The 17097-nt window shown below is 43.1% G+C and overlaps 1 protein-coding gene across 1 annotated transcript in view; it reads right to left on the reverse strand.

The window, feature by feature from the left end:
* Nucleotides 1-17097, reverse strand: part of SYCP1 (synaptonemal complex protein 1) — a 63471-nt gene that overhangs the window by 24709 nt on the left and 21665 nt on the right. The window contains exons 15-19 of the mRNA XM_043500380.1: nt 15471-15587; nt 13611-13715; nt 5704-5807; nt 1947-2064; nt 1611-1677 (exon numbers count right to left, since the gene is read on the reverse strand). Of these exons, the coding sequence (XP_043356315.1) occupies nt 1611-1677; nt 1947-2064; nt 5704-5807; nt 13611-13715; nt 15471-15587 (511 nt within the window). The remainder of the gene's footprint in view (nt 1-1610; nt 1678-1946; nt 2065-5703; nt 5808-13610; nt 13716-15470; nt 15588-17097) is intronic.

Here is a 17097-nt window from a genome sequence, read left to right on the forward strand (position 1 = left end):
TAACTAATAACTTTGTATATGCTATTTTCTTTAAATTTCCTTTATAATTAAAGGGTTTTTCTGAGAAAATTGAAAACCCAAACTTCTAACGTCTTAGATGAAAATGAATGATGCAGTATAGCTCTTGATATAAACTGTGCAACAATTACAAAAAAAGAACATAACTAACAAATATAAAGTGGGTGTAAATTATTGTCACAGCAATTTTATGGCTCTGTACACTGCCAGAATAGTGCAGAATAGTCTTAATGTAAATGAGAATGTGACCCAGAAGCAAAGGGTCCCCTGTTCTTTGCAAACAATTCTCACCTCAAACCTGACAAGCTCACTACACTAAACGCACATCTTGCAGGATATTTACCAAAAAGTAACACATAAGGTATCTATAGAAAGCTCCTGACCTCTCAAGACTCATAAGCATTACAAGATGAATGTGTGGGTAATAGTTAAGGAACTATATGGAAAGTATGCTTTATGGACTTGAAGCAGAAGTTCATCACCAGAGGATAAGTCTCCACAATGGCTCATTTGAGGTGGTCGGAGTTGTGAACCTGTCTTGGTTAGCCAGCGACGTAACGCAAGGCTCAATAGTCTAGCCTTGCTTCATCCCAAGATTTTCAATGGAAAACCATCAGACACAATCGCAAACAATCAAAACCACTTGGAGGTAAAAAAAGGAACGTTACAACAGACAGAGAAAGCTTATGCTCTAATAAATTTGTTAGTCTCTAAGGTGCCACAAGTACTCCTTTTCTTTTAACAGACAGAGAATCACCCTGTCTACGAATGAAGACAAAAGACTGTTTCAGTATATCACAGAAGGGGAAAGGCACTTGGTATTCTTTCACTGAGGACACATCTTGAGGAGGGTGCTTGATCTCACAAAAAAATTGGAGCAGTGTTCCTTTGAAGCCAGCCAGCTCTGCAACACACTGAACTTTGGCGGGGAAAACCTACTTTATTAGATGGGAAAAGTAAATATGAACAAGTGTAGACCTAGGTTAGTGTTTTATGATTTAGTTGTGACCATCTGATTCCAATACTCTTATTTCTAGTAGAATTGCTATCCTTTCTTAAATAGACCTTATTTAATTTTATTACAAAGCTGTATCTTCTAGAGGAGGAGGGTTTAAGGTAAAACTGGTAAACTGGAGTATGCTCTGCCTTTGGGGACAGAGGATCTGGAATTTCTGTGAGTAACCAGAGTCAGGGAATGGCTATCACAGCGAAATGCTCCAGAGGAATTCATACACAGCTGAAAGGACCTGGCAGAGCCTGCAGAAAGGGTGCTTGCATGGCTGACAGGCCACCCAGTCATCACAGGCAAGACTCTCCTTTGTTACCTCCTCCTCATCAGGAAGGAGGGTAACAAGGTGACTCTCAGTCCTGGGTGCCCCAAAAGTCACCTGAGAGTCACCAAAACCCATTACATTAACATACAGCCTGAAAACAAATATATTAATCTGAAGTCATAGAAGCCAATGGATAAACACACACACACACACACATATACGAATGAAAAAGGATAACTCCAAAAACTAATGGTAAATAAATGAATCAAGACTTTTTCTAAGAATATGCTACTTATATTTTTGTTTTTTCTTCCCTTAGCTGGCCGTTTGTTTCTTCAAGGTTTTCTATTAGCTTCTTAGTCTTTTCTTCTTTCTTTCTGTTATCCTAAACAAAGATGCATGCAATCAATTATTTATTTTGAGTGAAATTCAATCTGTGCAGTGACAGACAGCACAAAGAAGTACATATGCTTTCATCTAGTCCTCTGCAAAGGGTGAATTTCACCATTCGTATTTTAAAATGCAAAAATTGTGTTTCAAAATTAACTAACATCATGAAAATGGTTCTGTGTCATATTTCGATATACCATATGCTTTAATCACATTTTATTTTGAGTGTCTTCCAAAAGAAGGTAAGTTTACTTCTCAACTTGCCTTATGAACTTCTTGTAGTTTCTTGAGCTCAGTGACAGTATCACTTTTCTTTTGTGATATTTGTTCTTTTTCTAATAAAAGTTTACTGCAATTCATATTTAGTTCCTCATTCTGTATCCTATTAAAATAATTGGGAGATAAGAGGAATAATTTATTTGTATTCTCAAATTCCCTTTCAAATCAGATCATGACAAAGCTTCTTGAACACAGGGTAACAAACACCGCTGACTCACCCTGTACGGTTAGTTTTGGTTAGGTAAATCCCTGCACGCTGGCTGGATTAAGAGGTGGCAGATTTGCCTAAGAGTACAATTATTTTTCAGTGACTGTACAGAATGCAAATCTCTATGTCCTCAGGCCCTGCTTCTACTATCTGCTTAGCATGCTGATATTGCTACGTAATCTATACATTTACAACGACTTTGAACTACCAAATTATGTACACAGCTAGACTATGTAACCATATGTTTTTATTGCTGTTATCTTTGTCCTCCTCCCACCATGTGTTACATACACTTAATACATCTTATCTTTAAAAGCGAACATCATTCAGGGATGTATTTGTAGTAGGGATATCAAGCAACCGTTTATTTAAATATTTTTGGAGGTTTTCTACATTTTCAAATATGCTGGTTTCAATTGTAACACAGAATACAAAGTGTACAGTGCTCACTTTACATTTTTTATTACAAGTATTTACACTGTAGAAAAATACTATTTTTCAATTCACCTGATACAAGTACTGTAGTGAAATCTCTATCATGAAAGTTGAACTTACAAATGCAGAATTATGTACAAAAAAAAATTGCATTTGAAAATAAAACAGTAAAACTTTAGAACCCACACTTCCACTCAGCCCAACTTCTTGTTCAGCCAATTGCTCAGACAAAGAAGTTTGTTTACCTTTACAGGAGATAATCCTGCCTGCTTCTTGTTTAAAATATCACCTGAAAGTGAGAACAGATGTTCGCATGGCACTGTTGTAGCCACCATTGCAAGATATTTATGTGCCAGATGTCCCATTCATATGTCCCATCACACTTCAATCACCATTCCAGAGAACATGCATCCATGCTGATAATAGGTTCTGCTCGATAATGATCTAAAGCAGTGCAAACCACTGCATGTTCATTTTCATCATCTGAGTCAGATACCACCAGCAGAAGGGTGATTTTCTTTTTTGGTGGTTCAGGTTCTGTAGTTTCCACATTGGAGCGTTGCTCTTCTAAGACTTCTGAAAGCATGCTCCACACTTCATCCTCTCAGATTTTGGAAGGTACTTCAGATTCATAAACCTTGGGTCGAGTGCTGTAGCTATCTTTAGTAATCTCACATTGGTACCTCCTTTGCATTTTTGTCAAATCGGCAGTGAAAGTTTTCTTAAAACTTACATGTGCTGAGTCATCATACCAGACTGTTATAACATGAAATATATGGCAGAATGTGGGTTAAACAGAGCAGAAGACATACAATAATCCCACAAGGAGTTCAGTCACAAATTTAATTAATGCATTATTTTTTTAACAAGCATCAGCAGCACGTCCTCTGGAATGGTGGCAAAGCATGAAAGGATACCCAAATGCTTAGCATATCTGGCACGTAAATACCTTGCAATGCCAACTACAAAATGCCATGTGAACGCCCATTCTCACTTTCTGGTGACATTGTAAATAAGAAGGGGGCACCATTATCTCCTGTAAATGTAAACAAACTTGTCTGTCTTAGCAACTGGCTGAACAAAAAGTAGGACTGAGTGGACTTGTAGGCTCCTAAGTTTTACATTGTTTTTGAGTTCAGTTATGTAACAAAAATATCTACATTTGTAAGTTTCACTTTCATAATAAAGAGATTGTACTACAGTGCTTGTGTGAGATGAATTGAAAAATACTATTTATTATTTTTACAGTGCAAATATTTGTAATCAAAAATATAAAGTGAGCACTATACACTTTGTATTCTGTGTTGTAAGTGAAATCAATATATTTGAAAATGTAGAAAACATCCAAAAATATTTAAATAAATGGTTGCTTGATAGGTTAGACATTAGGAAAAATTTCCTGATAGTAAGGGTAGTTAAGCATTGGAACAAATTATGTAGGGATGTTATGGAATCTCAGTCATTGGTGGTTTTTTAAGAACAGATTAGACAAACACCTGTCAGGGATGGTCTAGAAAATACTTAATCCTGCCTCAATGTAGTGGACTGGACTAGATTATCTATGAAGGTCCCTTCCAAATCGTCCATTTCTATGATTCGAAAAAAGGATATAAAATCATTGTGACAGGCAATGGATTCTTCTACATGTTTCTACACTGCACAGCTTGTGGAGCCCTGATCCTGACTGGGGCCTCAACCATAATACAAATCATAGAATATCAGGGTTGGAAGGGACCTCAGGAGGTCATCTAGTCCAACCCCCTGCTCAAAACGGGACCAATTCCCAACTAAACCATCCCAGACAGGGCTTTGTCAAGCCTGATCTTAAAAACCTGAAAGGAAGGAGATTCCACCACCTCCCTAGGTAACGCATTCCAGTGCTTCACCACCCTCCTAGTGAAAAAGGTTTTCCTAATATCCAACCTAAACCTACCCCACTGCAACTTGAGACCATTTCTCCTCCTTCTGTCATCTGGTACCACTGAGAACAGTCTGGATCCATCCTCTTTGGAACCCCTTTTCAGGTAGTTGAAAGCAGCTAGCAAATTCCCCCTCATTCTTCTCTTCTGCAGACTAAACAATCCCAGTTCCCTCAGCCTCTCCTCATAAGTCATGTGTTCCAGTCCCCTAATCATATTTGTTGCCCTCCGCTGGATGCTTTCCAATTTTTTCACATCCTTCTTGTAGTGTGGGGCCCAAAACTGGACACAGTACTCCAGATGAGGCCTCACCAATGTCGAACAGAGGGGAACGATCACGTCCCTTGATCTGCTGGCAATGCCCATACTTATACATCCCAAAATGCCACTGGCCTTCTTGGCAACAAGAGCACACCATTGACTCATATCCAGCGTCTCATCCACTGTAACCTCTAGGTCCTTTTCTGCAGAACTGCTGTCTAGCCATTCGGTCCCTAGTCTGTAGCGGTGTATGGGATTCTTGCGTCCTAAGTGCAGGACTCCGCATTTGTCCTTGTTGAACCTCATCAGATTTATTTTGGCCCAATCCTCTAATTTGTCTAAGTCCCTCTGTATCCTATCCCTACCTTCCAGTGCATCTCTCCTCCCAGTTTAGTGATTATACTAATAATCTCTCAGATTATCTAAAGTGGGTCTCCAGCTGTAAATACTAATACTAGTATTAATCTAATTTTAAAAGGCACAGATAAATACAGTAACACTGTTGTGGGGGAGGGGAAGAGGAGGGTGGTAGTCCATTCAGCTTTTACATTACTGAAAAATACTCTGAGCAGAAGGGGAGGAAATTGAAGTATCAGCAACAGTTGCACCTTGCTTTTATTTATTTATTTATTTTTTTAACAAACTTTTGACATTTGTTACAGCTTAAGCAGTTTTCCATGGTTCTTCCTGAAGACAACCCCTTTCCATAAGTAAAGCTTCCCCCCTTTGTGCTCTGGTACCAATAAGAGGGAGAGACAGCAGAGACAAGTGTGAAGTGAGAGATACACAGTAATTGCAAAGGGGTACAATGCAACAAAATAAACCTTACATTTTTCATTAGAAAACAAATCACAGATTTTAAATATACATTAAAGGAGCAACAACTTGAAAGGTAATGTAATTAAAAATAAAGTCATACATCTCTTTTTCAAGCTCTGCATTCAGTGCTGCAATCTGTTTTAAACAATTTTGTTCATTTTCAACTGCACCAGTTAACCGTACTTCCAAATCACATACTTCTTTCTGCAGAAAAAAAGTCACAAGTGCTTATGCATTTATAATACATAGTTTCTGAATACTGCTGCAAAGAAACAGAGAACCCAAAACTTCATAAACCAACCTATGGATAGCTGTTAGTCATATTACACTTATATAGCATTATATGGACTACTATGAGATATTAAATGTTTGCATTAAAATATTTCATATAGTTACACGAGACACATCCTCTCCTTAGTGCATAGCCAGAGTAACCAGGCTGTAAGTGTTTTGTTTGGGTGCATAGATGGGCACATGCACTCCTCACAAATCCAGTGGAAGTTTGGGAATACAAGGAATTCAGGATAGAGCCTTCAGTGAGGAATCCATAAGATGTTAAGAGGATGTATATGCAAGGATGTGCTACAAAAAGGAGGAGGGCAGAGCACGCCCACACATCCCTCCATTCCATCACCAATACAGAATCCCAGAGAAACAGGAATCCATAATAGTTGGAAAGGAGGGCAGGTCATGGAATCCTTGTGGACAATACAATACATGTCAAAGAAATGCAGTTACTATAGGGTAAGTAACCATTCTTTCTTCTCTGAGAGACTGGCCACATGGATTCTGCTCTTGGGTGACACTCAAACAGTTACCCATTTGCTTGGTTGAGGCTAATGGGAGTCCTACTTAGATAACGCCAGGAATCTTCCAACTGTGTGGACTAACAAGCTCAGAACAACATCACACACTGAAAATTGGTACCCCTTTCATAAATGAGCTGTTTGAAAGACTGCTCTGCCAAGGTCGTTGCAAAGTTGGACCTCTGCAGAGCTTACATGCTGTTAAGGATCTGGGAAGGAGACTACATTCCATTCCAGGGCTGGCAATGTCAAGCATCTGATCATGCTGTTTTGCATTGTGCATCACTCCCAGCAACCTTCCAGCATTTCTTTAAGGACATCTTCAGGGACATGCTGGACAATTTGTTGTCATTTTTCTAGATGACATCCTCATTTTCTCTGAAAGTCAGTATATTCATTTTCATCACGTGTGCATTGTCTTGGAGAGACTCTGCCAGACCTCTACGCAAATCAAGAGCGACGTGAGTTTGATAAGGATACAATGGAATTGTTGAGATTTATTGTCTCACCCAGGGGACTCGCATTGGATCCCCATAAGGTGGGAGCAATATCTGACTGGGCCTCTTCCAAGGACGTATGCAATGACTCCTGGGGTTCACCAATCTCTTCAGGCAATTTATTAAAGGATTCTCTAACATTGGTTGCACCCATAACGGTGATCCTACGAACAGTGGCCTGGTTTGCCTCGTCCATAGAAACTCAGTTGGCTTTTGATCAACTGAAATTGGCATTCACCTCAGCACTGATTCATGCAGATCTTACAAACCATTTATGATTGAGGCTGATGCCTCAAATTTTGCCATAGATGCAATACCGTCTCAATACGTGGGCAGCCGCAACTAACTCCACACCCCTGTACCTTTTATTCTCAGAAGCTAACCCTGGTGGGGAAAAAATTATGATATTTGAGATAAGGGACTATTGGTTATTAAGTCAGCTTTCAAGGAATGATGACACCTTTAGAAGCAGCCCGGTTCCTGCTCAAAGTCCTGACAGACCACAAGAACTTGGAATACCTATGGATAGCTAGACTTTTTAACCATCACCAGATCCACTGGTCTCTCTTCTTTTCTCACTTTGCCTCTGTTGCAAGTTATCACCTGGTGACAAGAAACGGAAAGATAGATGCCCTCTCCCACAAAGACAAATATCTCAAAGCAGGCGATGAGTTCTCTGCCACCGTGCTCAAGATGTCCAGCTTTGTCAACAAGATGACTGACAGCAGTCTGAGGTTCTCCAACAACATGTTCACAATCCAGATCCAACAGAATCTGAACGATGTGGGTACCCAACCTGACTCAGCGTTCTGACTACAAAATGGCCTCCTCTACCACAAGACTTGTATTTCTGTTCTGGAGGGATAAGTTAAGCTTCAGGTATTGAAACTATGCCACAATTTGCTGCCTGCAGGTCATTTTAGCCAATTCAAAGACCTGGGATCCAGTTTCAAGAAGCTTCTGCTAGCCAAGACAACAAGCTTTCATCAAGAATTATATAAGGTCCTGCGACCTCTGCACCCATATCAAAAACCCATGATCAAGATCCTTAGGTCTCCTCCAACCTCTGCCCACATCTCTGCAGGCTTGGTCTATTGTATCAATGGACTTCACTGAAAAGTGCCACACTCCCCAGGGACACCCAATAATCCCGGTTGTCACTGACCTTCTAGCAAGAATAGACCTCTTCATCCCGTTCTATACTGTTCCAACTGCATGAGAGATGTCTTGGCTCTTCATGGAAAACATCTTCTGCAATCACAGGTCACCAATGGGCATAATATCAGACCAGAGTCCCCAGTACAGCTCCTGATTTTATCAGGAATTTCTCAGACTCCTTGGCATCAACTCTCTCACCTGGTCTACCTATCACCCAGACTAATGGGCAAATGGAAAGGGTCAATCAAATCTTGGAGCAGCATCTTCACTGCTTCCTGAGTTACCACTAATGTTACTGGCTTCCCTTGCTGTGCTACGCCAAATTTGCATAACAAAGCATTATATTTCTTGATGCAAAATAGTCCATACTTCGCAAATTAGGGCTTTCACCCCTGCTTCCATCCAAATTTACTTGTGAGTTTCCCAGTATGGCAGCTGCTGCAGATTCGGCCTCCACCTAACTTGCAGCTCAAAGAACACCTGCAATCTCCTAAAGCCGCCCCAGACCAAGACGGTCAAGCTGCTGCCAATCTGGACGTAGGGGGAGAAGGTTGGGCGCTCTGCCCAGAAACTTAAATTGAGCTGATCTATATCTGGAGTCTTTCAAGATTACAGAACCGATGAACCCAGTGACCTTCAGGTGACAGCTGCCCAAGTCCTTGAAGATCGACTCATCCTTGACATCTCACCTTTAAAGCCTTATACCAGGAACCCATACCCAAACCACTCTAATCTGCCACCCATAACAGTCTGCAGACAAGAGGAGTATTTTGACCATTGAATCCTCAACTCTCAGCAAGTTAAGGAAAGGCTCCAGTACCTGGTGGACTGGAAAGGCTACAGGGCTGGACAAGCAGTCTTGGTAATTGGCAGAGAACATCCAAACCCCAGACTTATGAGAGTTTCATCGGAAATACCCAGAAAAAAACAGGCCCCAAGTAGGTGACTTGAGGAAGGGTCACTCTCAGGAATCTGGGTCTGCAGCAGAGACAGTCTTTGGTCAACCTAACAAGCACAGCTGGCCTGTACTAGGCTGCCTGACTGGGACAGCAGACACTGTCTGAGCTGTAGTGGAGTGAGTTCTAATGAGACTAGGTGCATTTAATCTGGTTGAATCGTAACATGTCCCTATGCAGCTGGAGACCCACTTTAGACAATCTGAGAGATTAGAGAGTTTGCCCCTTTACTCTATCAGCAAAGGCCACAAATAATCTGTGTTTCTCTGAATGATTCTGCCAATGTAAAAAGACAGCGCTGTTACCGCATCAAGTGTGCAAAGTTTAACTTCATCTGCACTGAGTGAGACTTGTGGAAGAAAAATGAAAGTCAGATAAATTGGTTCCTCTGGAATTCTGAATCAACTCTAGGCAGGAACTTTGGACAAGACCTGAGAGTACCCATGTCTGTATGAAATACTGTAGAAGGGGATGTGCCCTGAGGGCCTGAATCTTCCCTATCTTTTGATGTGATGTAATGTAATGGCTACTAAAAAGGCAATCTTCACGGGTAGGTGGTATAGGGAACAGGTTGCTAAGGGAAGACAGAGAGGTCCCCCCCATCAACCCTGTTAATATATTGAAGTCCTGACATGGAGTTTGCTACTCACCGCTGGGGCACCTCCTTGTGGCTTATCTGAGGATTAGCTATCAACTAGTCTGACACCACCTCCCTCAGTTGCTTGCACCATGGTCAGTCTCGCTCTCTCTCGCTGGACTCAATTGCTCCTTCTTCACGGCTCAGGGTGCACCCTCTTTATGACCTGGCCCTCCAGCTATAGTTTTCCTCTTCCAGGGTATCAAAGCCCCTCTGGACTAACTGTCTGAATCAGTCTTCAGCATATTCTGGGCAGTGGAGCTACCGCCCCAGTAGCTGGTAGGGAAACATGGGTCAACCCACTACTCCAGGTTCCAGTCCAGGGGCCTTATGTCTAGCAACCATGGTCTATGTAATTTGTCCTGGCACTGAATAGGACCATCCCCTCAAATGGCAGATCCTCAATGGTTGCTTGGACCTCTTTGGGGATGCACAACGCCTGCACCCAAGACTCTCAGCACATTGCAATAGCCATGGCTGTGGACTGGATGGCCGTGTCCAACTCATCCATGGCTGCCTGGAATGCCACTTTGCCTATCATCTGCCCTTCTCTCACTTCATCCTTCAGTTCCCCACTGTAGTCCTGCAGTAACTTGGAAAGGAATTGGGGTCACACTTTCCCACACCAAGATGCTGTATTTCATGACCACCACCTGGTAGGTAATTTGCCATGAGGAACTGCAAGAAAGCCAAAGAGTATGCCTTCCAACTGAAAAGTTTCTTTGGATTCTTGTCCTTTGGCAGACCTTATTTTCTCTTGTAAACACCAGTAAGAGTGACCTTCGGATAGTGGGTGCACAGAACTGCTTCAGCCCCTTCAGTGGTACTCAACCTACTACGAAGTAAGAGGGAGTGAGGCTCAGGTATTCCAAGGTGTTTTGCAGAGTATAAACTGTCATTAATAGGTAAGGCAATTATTGTGGACAGTACATAACTTAAGATGTCAAATAGTTTATGGATATGCTTTTGGATTACGTTTATTTTGACAGCCCAGATATCTGCAACTTCAGACAAGAATTCCTGGAATACCCAAAAGTCATCCACTGTTGGCACCAGGGCCAAATCGATAGCCTCATCAGGTAAGGAAGAGGGGCATTGAGGGAAACTGGAGCATCTCCCTAGCCTGCCCTGTTGGCTCTCCCTTCTGCTCTTTCAGTTCCAGTGAGGAAGCCCTCACTATCATTGACAAACGGAGAGCAGGATCTCCTCCTCGTGGAGGCTTTTACCACAGGGAGTGACTCCAGGGCTGATGGGACAGCAGGCCCGAACATGGGCAATACAGCCATGGTGGCATCTCATATTGCTACTGTCTAAGTTGTGGGTGGTTCATTCATTACCATCTTGCAGAGGGCCAGATACCGATTGCCCTTTGGGTATCTCCTAGGGTATCATTCCACCTTCTCTGAGGAGGACTTGCTGTAGAAGCCAGGAGAGAAAAAGGAGAAAACCTTCTTCAGGAATGGTGGTGCCATCAGGCGTGGGTCCAGCAAGGATGGTGATGGTACAAATACCAGTGTCAGTACTGGTGCCAAGATTGGTGCTTGAGTCAATGTTGGGAGGCACAGTGAAAGTGAAACCATGTGAGCTGTAGCTCACGAAAGCTTATGCTCTAATAAATTTGTTAGTCTCTAAGGTGCCACAAGTACTGCTTTTCTTTTCATCAAATCTTGCTGCCTGAAATGATTTCTTAGTCAGTGTCATGGTCGGTGCTTGAAGGTATCTTGGTGCCAAAGTAGATATAGGGGCCAAAGACTCTCTGGCTTTCTTTGATATTGGTGTCCTGCCACTGTCTCTGGAACTGGAATGCCTCAGTAATATGTCTTTGAACTTAGAGTCCTCCTTCCAGGGAGCCCATGATGTTCACTGCTGCAAATGCAGCTTCAAGCGCTCTGTGCTGGATTCAAAGTGTCCTGGGTCTCTCTCTTCCAGCGTCAGTGCTGATGTTCTTCTTTGAGTGCTTGTTCATGTCGATTCCAATCAGGTGTGTGTGCATGCACGTGCACAGTAGCTAGAAGATTTTTCCCTTAGCAACTGCTGTAGGGTCGGTCTGGGCGCCCCCAGAGTTGCACCTTCATGGCGCCCAATATAGAGCACTGTTGACCTGCCACCCCCTCCTTCTCACCGCCAGCGATGGTAGCTGGAACTTCCCTGGCTCTTGCTCCGGCAACTGGCTTAATAGCTCGACTCTCGTTGTATTCTTCTTGTTTAGTTTGTTACCTAGTTAATTAGTCGCAAGTTCCGTTATGGGTTTTTTTCCCCTCAGGCTTCCCCACATTCCTTGCCAGCCCAGGACATGCCGTGATTTCCGGGTTTCAAGACCTGCAAGGACTGAGCGAAATGCATGCCAGGAAGCAAAGTCAGTCCCCAGACCCCCGACGCTTCGAGGTGCAGCGCTGCCTCGGTCCTTGTATTCCGAGGCTTCCAAGTTGGAGTCGGACTCGTACCGCTCCGACTATAGCGGGAGCAGAAAGTCATCCTCCAGGCACCATAGGAGGTCCCGACCGAGGCAGTGGGCCTCTCAATGGCAAAACCCAGCTCAGCTGCCCTTCTGGACTCCATGGGCTTTCCAACAAGCCCAGGGTTGGAGCCAAGGCTCTCGCTCACGTGCCACTTCAGTCATGTCTGCTACCTTTGTCCCACCATGTCCAGCGGCTGAGCAGCTACCTGTGGCATCGATGCCGGCATCTGAATCACATTGCCGATGTCTGCAGCCCCTTCGCTTCCAGATGTGCCAGTGGTTCAGGTCATGATGCCAACAGCGTCCTCGGCACTGACTGCGGCACCGGCTACGGCACCAGCCCTACTAAAGCGCCAATGCTGTCATCGACACTGCCTGCACCGATGTTGATGACCACCATGGTGCAGACACGCTACTTGACAGTGCCTCCTGCACTGACCAGGGTGGGGTGGGAGGGCAATGTCAACACTGGTGCTCTTCTCAGCACCAAGACCAGACTAGACCAGACCATCAATGTCCCCACTGGCTTATATGATCCTTCAGGCAGGGATGGAAGGGAATAACCACCTCCCTTAGTGACCTCCTCCTCATCTTCCCCAGAAGAAGCGCTCACAGGCGCTACCATTGCCTCAGCCCTGGAAGACTCCAGGGTGTTGCAGCAATTACTCTGCCGGGTCGCACAGGGTCTGGGCATTAAGGTGGAAGAAGTTACAGATGATGCAGACTCTATGGCAGACATCCTGCCCCCTTCAGGCCCTTCCCCTATCGCCTTACTGCTAATTAAGACTCTGACATGAACAACACATCTCAAAGAACAACAGTTATGAGAAGGTGAGTAACTGTTCTTTTGCAGTACTGGAGTACCCATCGGTGCCAGTGTCAACTTTCTTCCAATTCTTCTCCCTGCTGGAATCAGAAATGTGCCGGGTTGCCAGGGCACTTGCAGAAGAGAGCCTCCTTAGTTCCTACAGGACATATCTTCTCCTGGATTTTTCAATGTAAAAACTCATAAGAACATTAAAATGGTGATACTGGGTCAGACCAATGGTCTATCTAGCCCAGTATCCTGTCTTCTTGCACTGCCCAGTGCCAGATGCTTCAGAAGAAATTAACAAAGCAGGATAATTATGGAATAATTCATTCCCTGTCATCCAGTCCCAGCTTCTAGCAGTCAGAGAGAGATTTAGCAACACCTGGAACATGGCATTGCATCTCTGACCATTTTGGCCGATAGCCATTGATGGACCTATCCTCCATGAACTTACCTAATTCTTTTTTGAACCTGATTATACTTTTGACCTTCACAAAATCCATTAGCAATGAGTTCCACAGGTTGACTGTGCATTGTGTGAAGAAATAACTTACTTATTTTTATTTTAAACCTGTTATTAATTTAATTGCATGCACAGTAATTTCCGCAAGTCACTAATCAGGATATTCAAGCGCATTATATCAATAAGATATTTCCAAGAAAAAAGTCACCCTTTCTACAGACCTCTCTGATTTGAAGACTATCCTTCATCTCTTTTTCTCTCTTTTGTAATTTTGCAATGGTGATCTCAAGATGTTTCTTTTCAGATAAAAGTACTTGAACTTGTTCCTGTTTAAGAATATTGAGCTCAAAATTTACAAAATTAGGGCTTGGACATATAAAGAATAAGCTTAAATGGCTAAATTCAGCCCTGGCATACGTGGGCATATTTTTAAATATAATTTCTAATTACACAACCAAATGTAGGACCATAAGTAACATTGTGTAATAAATACATTGCAACCAAGTTAGACTGCATTAATGATTTGGGGAATCGGTCGATGTACATTTATTAATTCTAGTTGATATTATAAAGTTGTTCTTATGAAACTGTTGTATCATGAATGTGGATGTGGCATCCACCATTTTCTGCCAGACCAGGAGCAACAGTCATTCATTAAAACCTAAAACTGTTGCCTATTAAGGTGGAAACACCTTGGGCCAACAGGTTGGCAGAGGCTGGGGAAAGCTAGTCCCTACATCTCTCGAGAGAGGGGGAGTGAAAAATCCCCAGTAGCAAAGGAACCAGATATTGTTGGTGGCCCGTATAACATGAGTGACAGGCTCACTGAGACAAACAGGAAACTTTGACAGCAATGAGGAAGAAATGGAAATGCCTTCACTGGGGGAGGGGAGGGAGGAGCTGGGAGGGTCCAGTTTAACTGTGGGACCAGCCAAGATCAGAGAAAGTTAGCGGACCTAGAAAGGCTCTGTAGTGACAGAAGGATCCCAGACACCCCAGAGGACTCTGCCCAAGCCCAAAAACTCTTCAAAGTGGTAACAAAATTGAGGCAAGGAAAACACAAATATGTGCGTTTATTATTTCATCTAAATCTGCCTCTCTCTCATATGCTGTTATGTAAAGAGTAAGCGTTGTAGAATCCTGTAAAAAATCTGTTTGATGGCTTTCATTATCACATGCCCCTGAAGGGTTAAACACAGAAGGCTAACACATTCAATAGAATACTAGGAAACAAGCAAGAGCTGCTGGGGAGGCTTGCAGGAGATAGCACTAGTTTCAGGAGATATGCATTTGGACCACAGCATCCCCACTGCCAAGAGTTGTCAGACACAAGATCTGCACTTGGAGTGTATGCCTAAAGGCCCAAAGCCAGGGACAATGCTAACCACCACCCAGCCCCAGCAAGCTAAGGGCATGTGGGGTTCAGCATTTGCATCCCCTCACTGCAGTGTGTCAAGTGCCTAGCATGGGGAGCTTAACCAGATCTGAAAGAGGGAGTCAGTGCTGGCCGAATCTAGGATTCACAGGGCCTGGAGTTGGCCCTAGGGTGACCAGGTAGCAAGTGTGACAAATCAGGGCACTTTGGGAGGGCTTGGTGTGTGTGTGTGGGGGGGGGGGTAGCATATACAAGACAAAACTCCTAATATTGGGACGGTCCTGATAATATTGGGCAGCCTCGTCACTCTAGTTGGCCCCTCGGCCTGTTCTAAGGGGAAGAACGCTCCCCACCTGATCGAATGATGTGGATACAATTTCAGTGAGGGAATTGTGGCAACTGGGGCCCTGAATCCTTTTTATAGCTTCAGACCCTTGAAGGTTTTGTCTATAAAGGGGCACTTGCACTGCCCCAACAGGCACCGCTATCTATAGTTTGCCAACCTCTGCGAGCTGGACGTGCACATCACTATAAATGGGAATCTTATGTACCGGAGATTCTCAAAGAAAAACATCTTCCGGGGGTGCGGGGGAGGGGAGACGCACACACACAAAAATATCGATAACTTTTGAAATAGCTAGTTCAAGAGGTAACAAATAAAATGAAATTTGAAGTACAATTAACAAGAAAATCCACATGGTCTAACCTTAAACTCTAAGTGGTCAGAGTCCCTAATTTCTCTCTCTTTTAATAATATCATTTTTTCTGATTGTTCACACACTAACTGCTGCTCCAAATCTTTTTGAAGTTTTACTGACCTCTCCTAAACAGTAAAGGAAAATGTTTTAAAATGTATCTTACAGTAAGCTGAGAAGATTTATTAAATACATGGGTTATTTTCAGTCATATTTTTTACACAACAAAGAATACATACTACTCCCTCTCCACCATCCTGCCCCACTCAATGTCAATGCTAGAAGTGCCTCCCATCCCATGCCTGGGTAAACCCCACCGATGACTGAACGCAAAGGGGACCATGAAATCCACTATGAACCATACTATGCCAATCTAATAAAAGTGAAGAGTACTCAGATAATACAGTGATAGGCACGAGTATAAGACTCTACTGGATTTAAGGAATTCATACTGGCAGTGTCACAGGGTGACTGGCCCCTTGTAAGAGGGAATGGGGCCAGGTCCACCAATGCCCTAATTAATTAGCTCCTTCCCAGCCTGAGGGGATGGTAATAGAGAATTGGCTGACACTTTAATGGACACATGGGCCTTACAAAAGAGCCGAGGGCTGGCTGGCAAGGCAAGAGGCCAAGTAGGACTTTTAGTAGGACTTTTACTACCCCAGAAGGTGTTGTTTGTGACTTGACCAGAGGGCCAAGCCACATCTCCAGCACCAACTTGTGTATGTAGAGTTTAAAGAGGCTCTGAAGAAGAGGGAAACAGAGGCAAAGTACTACAGAGCTACCCCAGGAAAGCAAGGGGTGCTGCAGAACAGACATACTGTTAGAAGGTCAGCACTAATCCTGAAAGTACTTCCCTAAAGGGAAATACCTAGTACATGTCATTCCATGATGATTCACTGGGGAAAAGATTGATAGAACTGCAATTCCTTGTTATGCCTGACATACAGGAAAAAATAATGCCTCGTAGGGAGAAAATGCAATTCCATTGAAGTATTTCCAATGGAAAATTAAAAAGTGTCTGTAAACACCCACAAAAGGCTCACACACTTCCTGCAACTCCACAACATGTCTGTAAAAATGTGAAAAGTATATAGGATATCCTAGTGTGAGCGCTTTGATGAAAGACGGTCTATGCTTCAAGCTGGAAGGTGTAAATTACAGCTTGAGGAGACATACACATGTTAGCTATGATCACACTAACATGCTAAAAATAGAAGGCAGCCATGGCGGTGCAAGCAGCTAGTTGCCTCTATATAGCTGGCCTCTTGGAAAGTCAAGTAGTTGGAGTGGCTAGCCCCGCCTGCTGCTCATGCCACTGCAGCTACATTCTATATTTGTATCACATTAGTTTGATCAGAAAAAGCACGAGTATATCTCGAGTTGAAATTTATACCTTCCAGCTCAAAGTGTAGACATGCTCTTTGTTAAACATAACATTCTCAAAAAAGTTAGAAGTTTAACAATCCATACTGAACACCAAAATAGACAGTCGCTCTAAAAGAGCTTACATTCTAGTTTTACAAACTAAAAGTTACAGAAAAAACAGACCACAGTGGGAATCCCAGAAGGTGGCATTAAATATATTTTTTTAATTATTATTGGAACTCATTTCACACTTCAGCCTCAAATGTAATG

The sequence above is a fragment of the Dermochelys coriacea genome, chromosome 21 (assembly GCF_009764565.3).
Source record: "Dermochelys coriacea isolate rDerCor1 chromosome 21, rDerCor1.pri.v4, whole genome shotgun sequence".
Classification (NCBI taxonomy): Eukaryota; Metazoa; Chordata; order Testudines; family Dermochelyidae; genus Dermochelys; species Dermochelys coriacea.